Source organism: Mauremys reevesii, linkage group 3 (assembly GCF_016161935.1).
Source record: "Mauremys reevesii isolate NIE-2019 linkage group 3, ASM1616193v1, whole genome shotgun sequence".
Taxonomy (NCBI): Eukaryota; Metazoa; Chordata; order Testudines; family Geoemydidae; genus Mauremys; species Mauremys reevesii.
The window spans coordinates 145217283-145232442 of NC_052625.1; the positions used below are offsets into that span (position 1 = coordinate 145217283).

Here is a 15160-nt window from a genome sequence, read left to right on the forward strand (position 1 = left end):
GAGACAGGATTTAGATCCCCTCCCACAGGTGCACAAGGGCCAGTGAGTTACCTGAGTCCAATGGGCCCACCCACCAGCTCAAGTGATGCCTTTCCATCCTCCAACTCTCAAGTGATGGGGGACTCTTAAAGGCGCCACTACCCTTTTCCCCCCTGCCAGTTCCAACAAAGTGCAGTCAGCTTCACCACCACCTTCAGATGGACAGAGTTGAGACTGAAACAGTCCAGAGAGATCTGCAAGTGATGTGAGATGACAAACACTATGAATATCTAAACAATCAAGGAAAAGAGCTAGGCAGGAGCAGGCAGAGTGCTCAAGAAGGAGAAAAGCAAGTATGATTCTTTCACAACCAATTCCTCATCCACTACAACAGAGACCATACTCCATAGAGACGGCCTTTTATTTCACTTGTGGTTTGTGAGCCGAGCTCACATAATCTATCGGTGCTGAGTGGTGGAGTCTGCATGAGCTCACCATGTCTGAAAATCAGGCCACCTATTTTTTCATTTATTTATAATCTTTCAATTTAGAATAAAATGTTCCTGCAACACAGGCTCTAAAATTATTTAAAATTATAAACCAAATAGGTAGGCCAGTCAACTCACCCCTTTTACCAAGTAGAAACTCATAATCAAAAGGTATCAGCCCATATTTTGGCCAGCACCTCTATCCCCCGCCTCTGTTCAAAAGGCAGATGAAGGACAGGGGCCCTGCAGGATTCACAAAAAAATAAATAAATAAAAAAATAAAAAAGAACAAATCCAGACTATTTCAGATCAGGGGCTAAATGGCTTTCAAGAACCCATAGGCCCTTATGCTGAACATCCTGCCAGGCACCCTGTATCCACAGTAACCTTGCATCAGCACCTCTCCTGACTGCATCTGTGGCATGGTAGCATGGGGAGAGTGATGCTCTCTCAGATCAGCAGGCCCAAGATATAGGAACCAAGCATCAAGTGACCACGATTGAAAAAATTCAGCTGAATCAGTCACCTCTCTCATTTTAAGCCACAGGATCAGTATTTTCATCTAATTTCACTCTCTTGAGGGCAAGCTTCTTTACCTCCCCTGAAGGTAGAAGGTAACGGGGAATGTTTAGGGGTTGGAGTGCACCTACTGTTAACATGTGAAGAGACAACAATGGCTGGAAGGCAGTACTTGTGATGTCAGATTCTGGTAATGCTGGGGAACTCACGCACAGCAGGTAGAAGCAAGGCTGCCCCACACTAAGTGCATACGGTAGAGAGGTGTATCACAACTCTGGGTACCCCCAGGAAGCATCAACTCCTAAAACCCTCCGTATCAGATTGCAACCCTTCAGCTTCTTAAAAGGAGCCATTAAGGTACATCAGCTTTAACGTAGGCTACATCTACACTGCATTTTATTCATGTATCATTTTGCCACCCTCCACACGTCCCTATTTCCCCAACTGTCTGCTCTTGTCACTGCACCCCACTTACAGTGATTTATGCAGTAGATGTAACCTAGGTTACCATACATTACACACCTCTTTAGGCAGCACGTAGGGCAGGGGTGGGCAAACTTTTTGGCCCGAGGGCCACATCGGGGAATAGAAATTGTATGGCGGGCCATGAATGCTCACAAAATTGGGGTTGGGATGTGGGGGGGGTGCAAGCTCTGGGGTGGGGATGAGAGGTTTGGGGTGTAGGAGGGTGCTCTGGGCAGGGACCGAGGGGTTTGGGTGTGGGGAGAGGCTCAGAGGTGCAGGCTCCGAGTGGCGCTTACCTCAAGCACGGTGTGGCCCCCGCGCCCCAGCTGGAGCGCCACAGTGGGGCCGAGCCGCGTGGTGCGGCCCCAACCCAGCGCCCCGGCCGGTGTGGGACGAGCTGCATGGTGTGGCTCCCAGGCTAGCTTAAAATGGCTCATGGGCTGGATCTGACCCACAGACCATAGTCTGCCCACCCCAACGTAGGGTATATGTAGCTACATGCCACAATAAAGAGCAGGCTGCATCTGATCTGCAGTGTGAAGCCAAATGTGCCAGTGAAAGGCTCTGGCAGAGGGAGCTGCCTGAGCCTTTTGAAGCTGCCTCTCTCCTGCCAGTCTTTCACTGCAGTGGTGAAAGGCTCTGGCAGCTCTGTGCGTTAGGGAAAGGATGCTATACTGCTAAAAATAGCAGTGTAGACAGGGGGAGGCATTGCTTGTGCAAGTACAGAGCCCTGCAGTGTACATACTCACACGGTTCAGGAGTGCCTAAGCCATGCCTCACTGTCTACACCGCTATTTATACCCATGCTGAGGGGCTCGTAATGTGTGTACTCTATATGCTGCCAAAAGGAGTGTGCAGTGTAGATGTACCTCTAAAGCAGGCCTGCACAACATGCAGCCCGGGGTCCACATGTGGCCCGCGTGGGCTCACTGTGCAGCCCACGGGGGGTGAGTAGGTGAGCTCACTGTGCGGCCCGTGGGGGGTGAGTAGGCAAGTGGCGGGTGAGGGAGGGGGGCTGAAGAGGCGGGTGGGCAGTGGTGAGGGGCTGAGGCGAGCGGGGGGACAGGTCAGCCGGCAGCGGGGGAGAAGGAGCTGAGGAGGCGGGCAGTGGTGGGGGCTGAGGAGGCGAGCTGGGGGTGTGAGGGGGCTGAGGAGGCGAGTGAGGAGTCAGTGGCTGACCTATTCTACTGATCTGGTCTGGCTCCCATCCCCTTTCCAAGGGTTGCAGCTGTCTGGAGGTGCTGCCTTCCACGCCTTCCTCATTCACACCTCATTCATTCAATAGGGCAGTTGATTAGAAAGTTGGTGGAAGATCTTATTCTACTTCTAGCAAAAAGACATTTTTCTTTTACCTTAATTATACTACCTTAGGGGCTCGCTATAACATATTACCAAGATTCAATACTGCTGTTTCGGTGGGGCAGCGCTGGGGAAGGAGGGTTTGTTTCTGCGGTGTGGGCAGTCCTGGGGGGGTGGCGGCACTGGGGGTGTGCATATTGTGTTTCAGGGGGGCTTGGCGGCGGGGGGTCGGCCCTCAGCTGTTTTCTTTGGAGTAATATGGCCCTCGCTGCTTTACGAGTTGTGCAGGCCTGCTTTAAAGGAATACAACAAAGAGTCCTATGGCACCTTATAGGCTAACAGATGTATTGGAGCATGAGCTTTCGTGGGTGAATACCCACTTCATAGGAGGCCTAAAATGTAGCCTATCATCTTTCTTTTAGGCTGAAAGTGTGCGCGTATGCTCATTATGCTGTCCTTCCTCTCTACTTGCGTACTGATTTTGCTAAGCAGGTGGAGGCAGTGGTGAGCTTGAGCCGGTTCGCGCGATCCGGTTGTTAATTTAGCAGCCCTTTTAGAACCGGTTGTTCCAGGACAACCAGTTCTATAAGGGCTGCTAAATTTAACAAAAGCTCCGGCCCAAGCTCACTTCCCCCTCCTCTCCTGCTCCGCCCCTTCTCCGCCCCCTCCCCTGCTTCCCGCAAATCAGATGTTCGCGGGAAGCCTGAACAAGCAGCAGGCAGGCAAGCTGGGACTGGGGCTGGGGCTCAGCTCCTGCCCCGCGGTCCAGCCGGGCGGCGCGGCGCAGCGGGGCACGGCTCCTGCCCCGGGGGCCGGGTCCAGGTCCGGCCGGGTGGCGCAGCTCGGCTCCTGCCCCGGCGTCCGTGTCCAGGTCCGGCCGGGCGGCGCAGCTCGGCTCCTGCCCCGGCGTCCCGGTCCAGGGCCCGCCGGGCGGCGCGGCTTGGCTCCTGCCCCGGCGTCCGGGTCTCAGCCCCAGCCCAGCTGGGCCCCCATCTCCAGGCAGCAAGGTAAGGGAGCAGGGAGGGCGTGTTGGATAGAGGGCAGGGGAGTTGGGGGGGGTGGATTAGTGTCGGGGCAGTCAGAGGTTAGGGAACAGTGGGATTGAATGGGGGCAAGGGTCGGGGGGGCAGTCAGGAAGGAGCAGGGGTTGGATGGGGCGGTGGAGGGCAGTCAGGGGTAGGGATTCCAGGGACAGTCAGGGGACAGAGAGAAGGGGTGGTTGGATGGTGTAGGGGTCCCGGTGTGCCATCAGGAATGAGAGAAGGGGTTGGATGGGGTGGCAAGGGGCAATCAGGGGACAGGGAAGGGGGGTGGATAGGGCATGGGGGGGGCTGTCAAGGAACATGGGGGGAGTTGGATGGGACAGGAGTCGGGGGGGGGCATGACCCCTCATGGGGTGAGGAGGAGGGAACCGGTTGTTAATATTTTGGCAGCTCATCACTGGGTGGAGGTATTAAAATATTCTATACAGAAGTGCTCTCTCAAATGAATTCTGAAAACAAAGATGCTTGAATATTTTGGTGCCATCAACCTGGTCACAAGAACAAAATAGGCAGGCAGAGTAGAATGGTGGTATAATATCTACACTGACAAAACACATCCTGGGACCACACAGAAACAAGCACACTGGATTTGTTGTCTGGTCTGCCAAAGATGACTGATGTTAGAAATTATGCTGCTCCGGTTTCTGAATAGGCAGATGTTTTAGTATCAGCTGGAAAGTATTTAAAAAAAATCTCCTTTTTTTATAGTAGGTAAAATTCTGGGCAGTTTAGCCTTGACAGTGTCCCCTTTACAAACAACTCAATAGAAGGGACCATCACTGTAATGGGAAAAACATTTGATCAGCACATCACATTGCTGTCGCAGACTCACTCTGGGTGCGGTGCTCCTGTCTTCGTCAGCAAGGTCAGCACAAAGAACATGAAAATGACAAAAACTGCCAGACCGACCCAAAATCCAATCACAATGGAATCTGCAGGAGAGAGGTAATAAACTGATTAGTATTCCACCTTCGCTTGTAAACAGGTTCCATTCCACATAATGTGTCATGACTCAGAGTTCAGAAAGGCTTTGTTTCTTATTACAAGACACATTCAACATCCTGACCGGCCAACGTACCAGGCACTATGTCTCTGGAAAAAGCCAATGGATATAAAAGTGATTAATTCAGCATCAGATACACCAAGCATGCACAGCACTGAATGCAGAAACAATTCTTTATTTAATTTCCACTTTTATAGCAATAAAACCTCAGGACAGGCCAATGTTTGACATCTAGGTTCTTGAACTCCTCCCATCCACTCAGTCTCCAGCAAGTGCCCTGTACTGCTATCATTAGTGCTTAATTACAGCCAATTTATGTGTTATTGTGGCTGTACTCAATAGTCATAATTGATTGGAATAACTAGAAATACTATTTGGTCAAAAACAGGTAGTGGATAGAGCAATAAGTGAATTAAATGCACAGCATTATGGTAACAGGGGCTGAGAGCAACCCCTATATTTAACTTACCTAACACTTTCCATTAAAAAAGATTCTTACAATGATTTCTTTAAGAAGCTCTCATACTAGGGTGACCAGACAGCAAGTGTGAAAAATCAAGACAGGGGGTGGGGTGAAATAGGAGCCTATATAAGAAAGATCCAAAAATCAGGACATCTCACACTTTCATAGTTTTCAGCAGGCCTTTGATACCTGACAGGGAGAATGCCCTCAGACTACAGAAGCACCTGTTTTTGTCTCAAAATCCATTCAATTTTTGCTAAGAAATCGTCATTTCCCCTTCTCTCTGATGTGCCTTAGGAAATTTTTGGCAACCTGCCAGAACTACTACTAAAAGACAACATTCTAAGTGGGGCTTGCAGCACTGCCAAAGCAGCAGCAGCAGCACATGCTGTACTGAGCACACCAAAGAGCTACTGGAATGAGAGGAAGACAGCTGGGCCAGGATCCCCTCCAACCTCCAGACTGGCCCCAGTTGTCCACACCTCCTCTGGGGGTAACCTACTGGGCAGGTGCTCCCCCAGCTCACATGGGGGATGGGGGAAAGAGCGTGTGAATACCAGGCCAGGCTCCCCACAACCATCCCAAGACCCAGCCCATGGTCGTAGTGACCGCCACCCCAACATAATAGCCCTCTCTTGTTGCCAACCTTAATTCACTCCCTGTGCATATATATGCATGATGATAAAATGTTTAACTACATGATCACTTTTTCGTCCACAGGACCCCTGACTCATTCAATGCACAGGCTGGATGCACAAAGAGGCAGAATTAAGGCTGCACAGGCAATTGTAAATTTGGCTTTTCCTAACATTAAAGTGCTTTAAAAAATTGCAAATTAAACAATATTTTAACACAGTGTAATTGTATTTACTGTATATACTCATTCATAAACTGAATATTTTTGGTAAAAAAATGACGCATCAAAGAGCGGCTTATAAATGGGTCTACACCAAAATTTGATGATTTTAAGTTCTGTGGAATCATTGAATTGAATAGCTAATACATTGCTGTTTTGTTTACCTGGAGCATCTACAGGCATGGAGCCCCTCAGCTCCCTGTGGCTGCGGTTTGCCGTTCCCAGCCAATGGGAGTTGTGGGAAATTCCCATTGGCTGGGAACGGCGAACCGTGGCCACCGGGAGCTATGGGGCTCCATGCCTGCAGATGCTCCAAGTAAACAAAATGTCCCATCAGCGTCTTACCCTAACAGGCCGGGAGCCAAAGTTTGCCAACTCATTTACTGATGTCAATACTGCAACCTTTTAAAGTTGCAAAGGCTTTGTTTAGTGGACTAGACTGGCTTGAAATGGACCTCATAAGTCTTGAGCCAATATGAAAATATAACATGCAGAATCAATGGAATCTCTAATAAAATTGAAATAGCCTGTTATCCCTACAGATATGCCAATCTACAGGGCTGCTCTGAAATAAACAAAGAACAATAATAATTTGACAGTGATAAAGCAGGTGACATTCCTATATAAAGTCCTTCAAAATCTATAGCTACAATAATAATAATAATCTATTTTCATAGTAGTATTTAAAATGAACAGTGAAATCAAAAGAAAAAGGTTTTATCATGCAGTGTTCAAACTTAAACAATAATTGTGCCGCTGCTCGTGAATTATGTATCAATGAGAAGCAATTAAGAGAATGGCAAAAAAATAAAACACTAAAAGACATGCTAAGAAGCAAGAAAAAATGTCCAACGAGGTGTGCTTCATTTCCTGAGCTAGAGAAAGATCTCAATAATTGTGTTGTTGAAAATTGACAAAATGGGTACATTGTCACCAGAACTGGAATTCGTCTGCGTGCTCTGCAAATGTCGAAAGACGACAAATACAAGTCAGTAAAGCTGTCAATGTTTGTCGCATCAGCAGGTTGGTGTATTCACTGCATGAATCATCGTGGTCTCCATCTTCGTCAGCGAACAAAGATAGCGCAAAAACTGCCTAGAGATCTGGAAGAAAAAAATCAAATCTTTCCAAAGCTTTATTATAAAATATCAAAAGGAATATGCATTTGAACTGTCACAAATAGGAAATATGGATGAAACACCAGTGACATTCGATCTCCTGAGCAACAGAACAGTAACTGGTGTTGGTGAAAAAAACAGTTTTAATTAAAACCACTGGCTATGAAAAAATCCATTTTACAGTGGTTTTATCATGTTTGGCAAATGGATCAAAGCTCCCTCCTGTTGTTCCTTTTAAGAGAAAAACCTTGCCTCAAAACATGAAATTTCCTGCTGGTGTTGTCATACATGCACATGAAAAGGGATGGATGGATGAAAGTGGGACTATTGAATGGCTGGAAAAAGTATTGAATAAGAGACCAGGAGCACTTTTCAAGAAACCTGCTATGCTCGTTTGGGACATGTTCAGGGCACACAAGACGGATGAAGTGAAAAAAAGTGGCCAAAAATATGAAAACTACTTTGGCTGTAATACCTGGAGGCTTAACTTCAGTTAACGGCTAACCGCGAACACTGGGAGCTGTGGGTCTCCGTGCCTGCAGACACTCCAAGTAAACAGTTCCCATTGGCTTGATGTCTGCCTGAACAAACCCTTTAAACCCTTTAATGGATGTGCTCAGGCATGGCAAAGTTGACCAAAGGTGGGAATCTAATGAAGCCCGAAATCAATCTGGTTGCCCAGTGGATCAAGGACACGTGGATGTCCATTCCCTCAGAAATGGTAGAAAAATCATTTAGGAAATGCTGTATCAGCAATGCACTCGATGAGTCAGAAGATGATGCCATATTTGATGATGACACAACAGAGGCTGAGGATAAGAAGGAACCTGAGTCGGAAGAAGACACTGCCGACATCTATGATGACAATGCAAGTGCAGCTGTGACTGAAGCTGAGTGTAATGAACTGTTTGGTGAATCAGAGACTGATTCAGACTTTGAAAGAATTTAAGACTTGTTTAAGTCTCATATTGTGCTAAGTTACTTGTTTTAAATATCCATTTACTGATTTTAAATATTGACTGTAACTTTGAAGGTGAATACATATTTGTTCAGTTATTATAACAGGTTTTTCGTTAGATTACATTAAAATAATTCTAGCAAAACTTTTGAGTGTTTCTTGTAATGCCAGCTTTTAAAATATAGCAGAGGTCGGAAAACTTTGGCTCCCAGCCCATCAGGGTAAGCCGCTGGTGGATCGGGATGTTTTATTTACTTGAAGCGTCTGCAGGCACAGAGCCCCTCAGCTCCCAGTGTTTGAGGTTTGCCGTTCCCAGCCAATGGGAACTTCCTGCAGGGCTCCGTGCCTGCAGACGCTCCAAGTAAACAGTTCCCATTGGCTTCTTAATCACTGTGGTGGATCTGCCGCTTTGAGCCTCAGTTAGATGATCTAGCTCAAAGGCCGCAGCACGTGCACATACGCCAAAAATCTTCAACGCTTGCAGCTGTTAATGTCCCCCAATGAGTGGCGATATAACCAGACTCCAGTTCTGTGGATTTTAAATACAGAGGAAAAAATGAAGGAAAACAGACAGAGCATTAACAGTACAAGCATGACTTTATATAAAAGCGATTTCAAACTGAATTGCTGTTTGGAAAGTGATGAATATTTATGGAAACCTAAAGCTGAACAGTGGTTAAAATACAGACGCCAGTTGCCTGAAGGATTTCTACATACACTTTCCAAATTTAATCAGTAGTTGCAAAAAATATATTGTTCCCTTCACCCAACTAGGAGTAGTGAAAAGTAATGCAATGCTAAATACCGGTATTTTAATTGAAGAGGGGCCCCAATACAAAAACCTGGATATCCGCACACCTGCACGTTAGTAGGTGGTGAAGTGGGAATTCTGACTGACACTCAAATATCAGTAGCCCCATCTCTGTAATGAACTGGGTTGGAACCCTTCTGAGCATTATGGCTTTCAGAGCCAGCTCTGAACGTTGCAGCCTGGACTTGTCTCTTATTTTAATTTCCTAGTTCCTAGAATATGTATCTGTCGGTTGGGACTTTCTGTTACAAATTACTAAAAGATGCTAAGTGACCAGGCTTTCTCACGCACCTTAAAATATGTGGCCAGATTCAACTTTTTGTATATCAGTGCAACCCCAGTGAATTCACCGAGGTTACAGTGGTACAACTGAGCGCAGAATTTGGCCATTAGTCACTTAAATTGTGTATATATGATTCATGGTGTCAAGATGTAGCAGTCAGGGAAGGAGCACTGTGCCTTCTAGCAGATGCAGATAAAGAAGCAAATTTGGAACAACTGTTCATTCTCTCTGCATCTTGAGATTGATGGGTGAAGCCTTCTCAATGGAATGCTACAGCATTTACGGTATTATGAGAGTGTAAAGGGATGTAAGAGAAGGGCAGGCAAGGGTAGTGGCTCTGATACACTCGAATTCTTTTTTTTGTGTGATTGGGGGGGATGTCCTCCATTTTAAAATGGCTTAGCTTGCATATGTGTGGTGTAGCTGGGGGAGCAGAAAAGGGGAGAATATCTAGTAAAACAGGAAAAATCTTATCCCAAAGTGATAATGCAATTGAAAGCCCTGCAGGCTTCCTAGAGCAATTACCGGTATTTACTCCTTTTGTTTACAGTTTCACATTTTGTACCCGATTCAATGCAGGCAAAACTTAACACTTAAGGATCAATAAGGTATCTTGCATTAAAAGGGAACTGCAAGACAGACATCTTAGTTAAAAAGGCTGATAAATTTGGCAGTCATCAAATTAAAAGAATTTTTTTGAGGGGAAGGAGGGAGATAATGGGATTGGGTATGTCTGAGAGCTTAAAAGCACCCTCACTGTGGGTTACAAGAGAAAACACTTAGCACACCTTACAAAAGGAACTCGCAAAGATTTAATCACACCATTGTTACCTCCCACAACTTCTGCTACTACCTTGAAAGAGGACATATTCCTCACTACCATTAAAAAGATTCCATTAAAACATTTGTTATTAGTATCCACAGTTATTAACAGCCACCTGGCATGAGGGTGATCATGACTCCTATTAATATATTCCGTGCAAAGAACTGTTTAAATTCCATATTGCTTTAGACCACAAGTAAGCAAATTGGCAGGCATACCACAGTTGGCATCCATTTTTCATAGCATAATGCTCCAGGATATTCAAATATAGCCTATGATCACTGTTTGGAATCGATCACATTAGTATGAATTCAATATATAACTGTTCCCACGATAGGTCTCCTCCTTCACCAAAAGATAACTAGCTCATTTGTAACCAGCTCTAACAGCTATCACTATTAATAAACTAATGAAGAAAGAGGAAAGGTGCCAGAAAAAGCATTAATCCAGTCCGCTCTCTAATTCTTCTTAAGGCAGTGGTAACTCTGAAAACTACTCCCATTAACTGGGACATCCTGCAGCACCACCTTTAGTTACTCAAAAAAAGGCTGGGGTTTTTTTTTGTTGGGTTTTTTTGAGGGGGGAGGAGGGTGCTTGAACTTTCCATATAAATCCACCTTTGGGCAGAGACCAACACTGGGAAGATTTCATGCTGAAACGTAAAAGTTATTACTTTGAAAAAGGAGGTTAGAATGGAAGCACCTATGAAAAGTTCAGGTTCATAAATTGGGTCCCGCCTCTAGTAAGAGCTGGAGGAAACAGATGAAAAATAAATAAAACCTAAACATGATCTTAATGCAATGCTTGTAAATTACATGATTCACCACAGATGAAACAGCAGGAGCAAATCTTTATCAGCATAAATCAAGTTACCATTATCAAACACATACACAACCAAATGCTTCCTCGGGTTAGGGTTCACTAACCACTTGAGAATGGAACCATCATCATCATCATGTCTTTCCACTTTTTCCCTCCTGCAGCCCTATGCAGGGCAAGGGAGAAAAGGAGCTAAAGTTACCCTGCATTCTTGTCAAACTGTTGCATTCACATAGTCCTGCCATGCTTCCAGAATCAACTAAAGAGTAGGACTACAAAGGTCAGGGAAGATCCTTCAGCCCTTAATCACTCAAAAGTTCCTTCAGGTGTCAGCGGATACAATTCAGTATTGGAGAAAGTGGATGCAATTCCACTGAAGTCAATGGAGTTGTGTCCACTTTTCACCAGTACTTCAAAGGAATTTCATCCATTACCATCCCAACTGAATCAGGGCCACACGATTGGGTCCTATTTATACATTTGGTATTATCAAAACACTGGGTTGCTTTGACACACACTAAAGACAGGTGCCTATGGCAACTGAAAGTTAATTTAAATTGAGCTGAATTAGCTACCCAAGAACTTCATAAAATATCTGACAGTGAAACCAGCTGGTTTGCCATATCATTCATGATAATTAGTTTAAATAGAGCTCAGCAAAGGTCTGTGCTGCTAGACTGTCTGAGACCCAGAGGCAACTATCAGTTATATCTCGCCTCTTTTACTTTTGTCTAATATGTGACTAAATGTGATAATGTAGCAAATCTTCAAAATCAGTACCTTCAGGATCAGTCTCTGGCTGAATGGAATACAAATTAGGGAGAACATGATTAAAGTGAGATATCTTTAAGAACCTACATTTGTCAAATATCTAGTCTTTAAAAAATAAAAACCAAATAAGAACATAAGAACGGCCGTACCGGGTCAGACCAAAGGTCCATCTAGGCCAGTATCTGTCTACCGACACTGGCCAATGCCAGGTGCCCCAGAGGGAGTGAACCTAACAGGCAATGATCAAGTGATCTCTCTCCTGCCATCCATCTCCATCCTCTGACAAACAGAGGCTAGGGACACCATTCTTTACCCATCCTGGCTAATAGCCATTTATGGACTCAGCCACCATGAATTTATCCAGTTCCCTTTTAAACATTGTTATAGTCATAATGAGCCATAAGGGTCTGACAATGACAGCAGGCACAGTGAAGCATGTTTAATTAAGGCTGAAATGCAAGTTCAGGTATAGCCCTCTCCCTTTAAAGTTGTTTATATTCCCTGGCAAACAAGTTTTGTTTGACACTTTGGCATCCATCCACCCAACCCAGGTACTTATATGGCCCTCAACACTGTAATACCAGAACACCTACTCTTATCTTGAGGCCCCCATGCACCCACATTAATGTTGCTTTTGCAGCACATGGGTGTGCCCATTCAGAAGCTTTTCCTGCAGTGGGCAAGAACCTAGTGCATATTTTAGCTCTGCAATACAGTCCTGTAGCCTTAAAATTCTACCTGTCTTGCAGCTGATTTCCTGGCCAGAGGGGGAATTCTACTGAATACAGTTGAGTTGCCATTAAAACCTACTTTCTCTTCATGTAAGAACTTTAAGCCTCTAGGACTTTTCTCTACGCAATAGTGTCAAGAGTCATCGGGAATTACAGTATGGCCAAGCATGAGTCAGATACTGCAAAATCACCAGGAATATCAGAATTAAGTCCACTGAATAGATTTTGTATGTTTCCCAGTTGTACTACCTTGTATTTGTTCAAGTTGAAACTAATTTTATTTCTAACCTCTCTGCTACACCTTTATATGATTTTTTTTTGTCTGAACTGCTGGTTAACAACTTTCACATGAGCATAATATGGGAATAAGCATGTGGTTTAGCCCACTCCATATAATTAAAAATGTTAAATAATAACAAACCTAATGCAGATCTCTGCAATAGCCTACTATACAGCTCCTTACCTTGATATATTCCTATTTATCAAATAATGTTTCAAAATAGATTATACAGTAAGACAGGAGAACACAAAGGACACTGATTCCATTCTGATGACAACTGCATAAATATGAAATACATGACATATACATGACTGAGTCAGCATGCTGTCCGGAACGGACTAGTCTCCCTATCCGCCACTACTTAATTATAATTACAATCGTTTCTGGTGAATTTGAGCCTTCTGACTAATGACTAAATACAAACCTATGGTTTGTAGACTATAAAGTAATTCTAAAATTTAAAAAAAAGTTCCCTCTATTTATTTTATATAATTGATTTATAACAAGCAGTGCAGATTATGATGCTGACATGGACAATGGGAACTAGCTGACACCACCCAATATCTTTGACACAAGCCACCAAATAGCTTTCAGAGGGCAACATCTATCACTATCAGTAAGTCAGATCTCTGTATTCTATTCCCATCACCTGAACCCTTGAGACCCTTACATACTTGTTTGATCTTTTCTTATTTACATATACTTGTTTTAATGCTCACGACTATTAGCAAACATATAAATGATAAAGGTCTCACCTGAAGAGAATTTTCTAAATTTGTTTTAATGTTAATAGTTTTTCATTAACATATTTTAACAAGAACAAAGCAGCCATGTTTCTTTTCTTATCAGTGAGAACTTTTTTCTTCTCCATAAAGCAACTGGATGTTGCAGTGCATCATGAAGTATGGGGAAATTTCTATTTGAACCAAAGAACTGGTATCCAGGATATCCCAAGGTACTGATATGAATAAGAAAAAAAATACTTCAACAAAGATAAATCAAAGATGCTATTAATTCAAGGAGCTGTGTGTGGGATAATCAATTCACAGAAAAAGATTTTTGAAAAGCTATCCATTAAGAATACACCAGGAACTTCGAAGCATAGAATACAGAACTGCCAGATAGGACTTACATTTATGAGCTTTCAGTCCTTCAAAGGAAACTGGTCCATACTCATAGTACTCATACTCCCAAGTGTAATCAGAGTTAGATAAAGCCTGTTGAGATGTTCGGTTGGAAATTAACCTATGGGCAGACATCGCTGACCTGTAAAGATATATAAAATGTGAACACAAAGCATGTCAGTATATAGAAATATTTCTAGCAATGTCTTTATACATTTTAATAATCATGTGCCATCTTTTGGCTTTCCCCCTCCTCTGTCCCTTTCATAGGCAGTGTTCCACCCTTGCATAAAGGGCCATCTCCCACCTGTTCCTTTCAAAGCCAATTCCACCACTCCTTCAGACAGAGTCATCATGTTCCATCCCATTCCTTCCCTACTCTAGCCCTTGTCCAGGCCAATCACCAACCTGCAAAGAGCTTCCTTTTAATAGAAAGGTGGAATATATGAGGACCTCCACAAATGTTCCTATTAACAGATAAAAGTACCAGAGCACATCAGTCACATAGACCATGCCTCCTCTAGGCCGAATACAGTAAATACAAATGCTCATCAGTCATGGGAATGGGAGCCCAGAGGTTTAGGGAGTGTAGTCTTAGGGTATGTTTACATTACAAGCATTACAATGGCACAGTTGCAGCTATGGCCCTATGGTGTAGACAGAGAGTGAGATTCTGTCACTATAGTAAACCTACCCCCTCAAGAGGCAGTAGCTAGGTTCTTCCATTGACCTAGCAGTTCCTACACTGGAGCTTAGGAACTGTTCACACCTCTGAGCAATGTAGGCAAGCAGACCTAAATTTTAGCCTGGCGTAGACCAAGTCTCAATTGCACCAGGCTTTGTTTTCGGTAAGTCTCTACAACAAGAAAATATAAAATCAAGCCTAATAATCATTCTGAAGGAAAATTCCTGATCAGTTCTAAATATTGTGGAGTGGGAGGGAAGTTTCTTAAGATGGGGAAGGAAAACAGGTTCAGTTTTCACATTATGGCCCCAATCCAGCAAAGCGCTTACTTTAAACACTTTAAACATAGTGCCATGGAAGTCAAAGTCCAGCACGTGCTCTAAGTGCTGAATTAGGCCCTTTGTGTATTTTGAAATTTTTTGTCTCGTGCAATGGATAAAACAAATTAAAGTGAGATACTCCCTTTAAAGCTCACAGAGGTGCACATTTTAATGAAATGTAGAAGAAAGATTATTTTGTATTTTAAAAGAAAGATCTGAAAGCCAACTCCTGTCATGATTTAAAAAATGATATAATCCGTAGACTTCCAGAACATGAATTACAGTGTTGCTATTCCAAAGAAAGTTGGCACTCTGTGTTCAT

At 44.0% G+C, this 15160-nt stretch overlaps 1 protein-coding gene and 1 long non-coding RNA gene across 13 annotated transcripts in view; one reads left to right on the top strand and one right to left on the bottom strand.

Moving 5' to 3' along the window:
* Nucleotides 1-15160, bottom strand: part of LOC120402048 (melanocortin-2 receptor accessory protein 2-like) — a 173643-nt gene that overhangs the window by 7674 nt on the left and 150809 nt on the right. For 9 of the 12 annotated variants that reach the window (XM_039532402.1, XM_039532395.1, XM_039532399.1 and 6 more), the window contains 2 exons: nt 13842-13975; nt 4626-4725 (listed from right to left, as the gene is read on the bottom strand). In XM_039532402.1, the coding sequence (XP_039388336.1) occupies nt 4626-4725; nt 13842-13975 (234 nt within the window). Of the gene's footprint in view, nt 1-4625; nt 4726-13841; nt 13976-14140; nt 14162-14527; nt 14690-15160 lie in introns of those variants that run through there. The other 3 variants (XM_039532390.1, XM_039532391.1, XM_039532401.1) reach the window with 2 other exon arrangements.
* Nucleotides 1207-6068, top strand: LOC120402051. Its single transcript, XR_005596930.1, has 3 exons — nt 1207-1343; nt 4502-4738; nt 5980-6068. It is a non-coding gene; the product is annotated as an uncharacterized LOC120402051 (long non-coding RNA).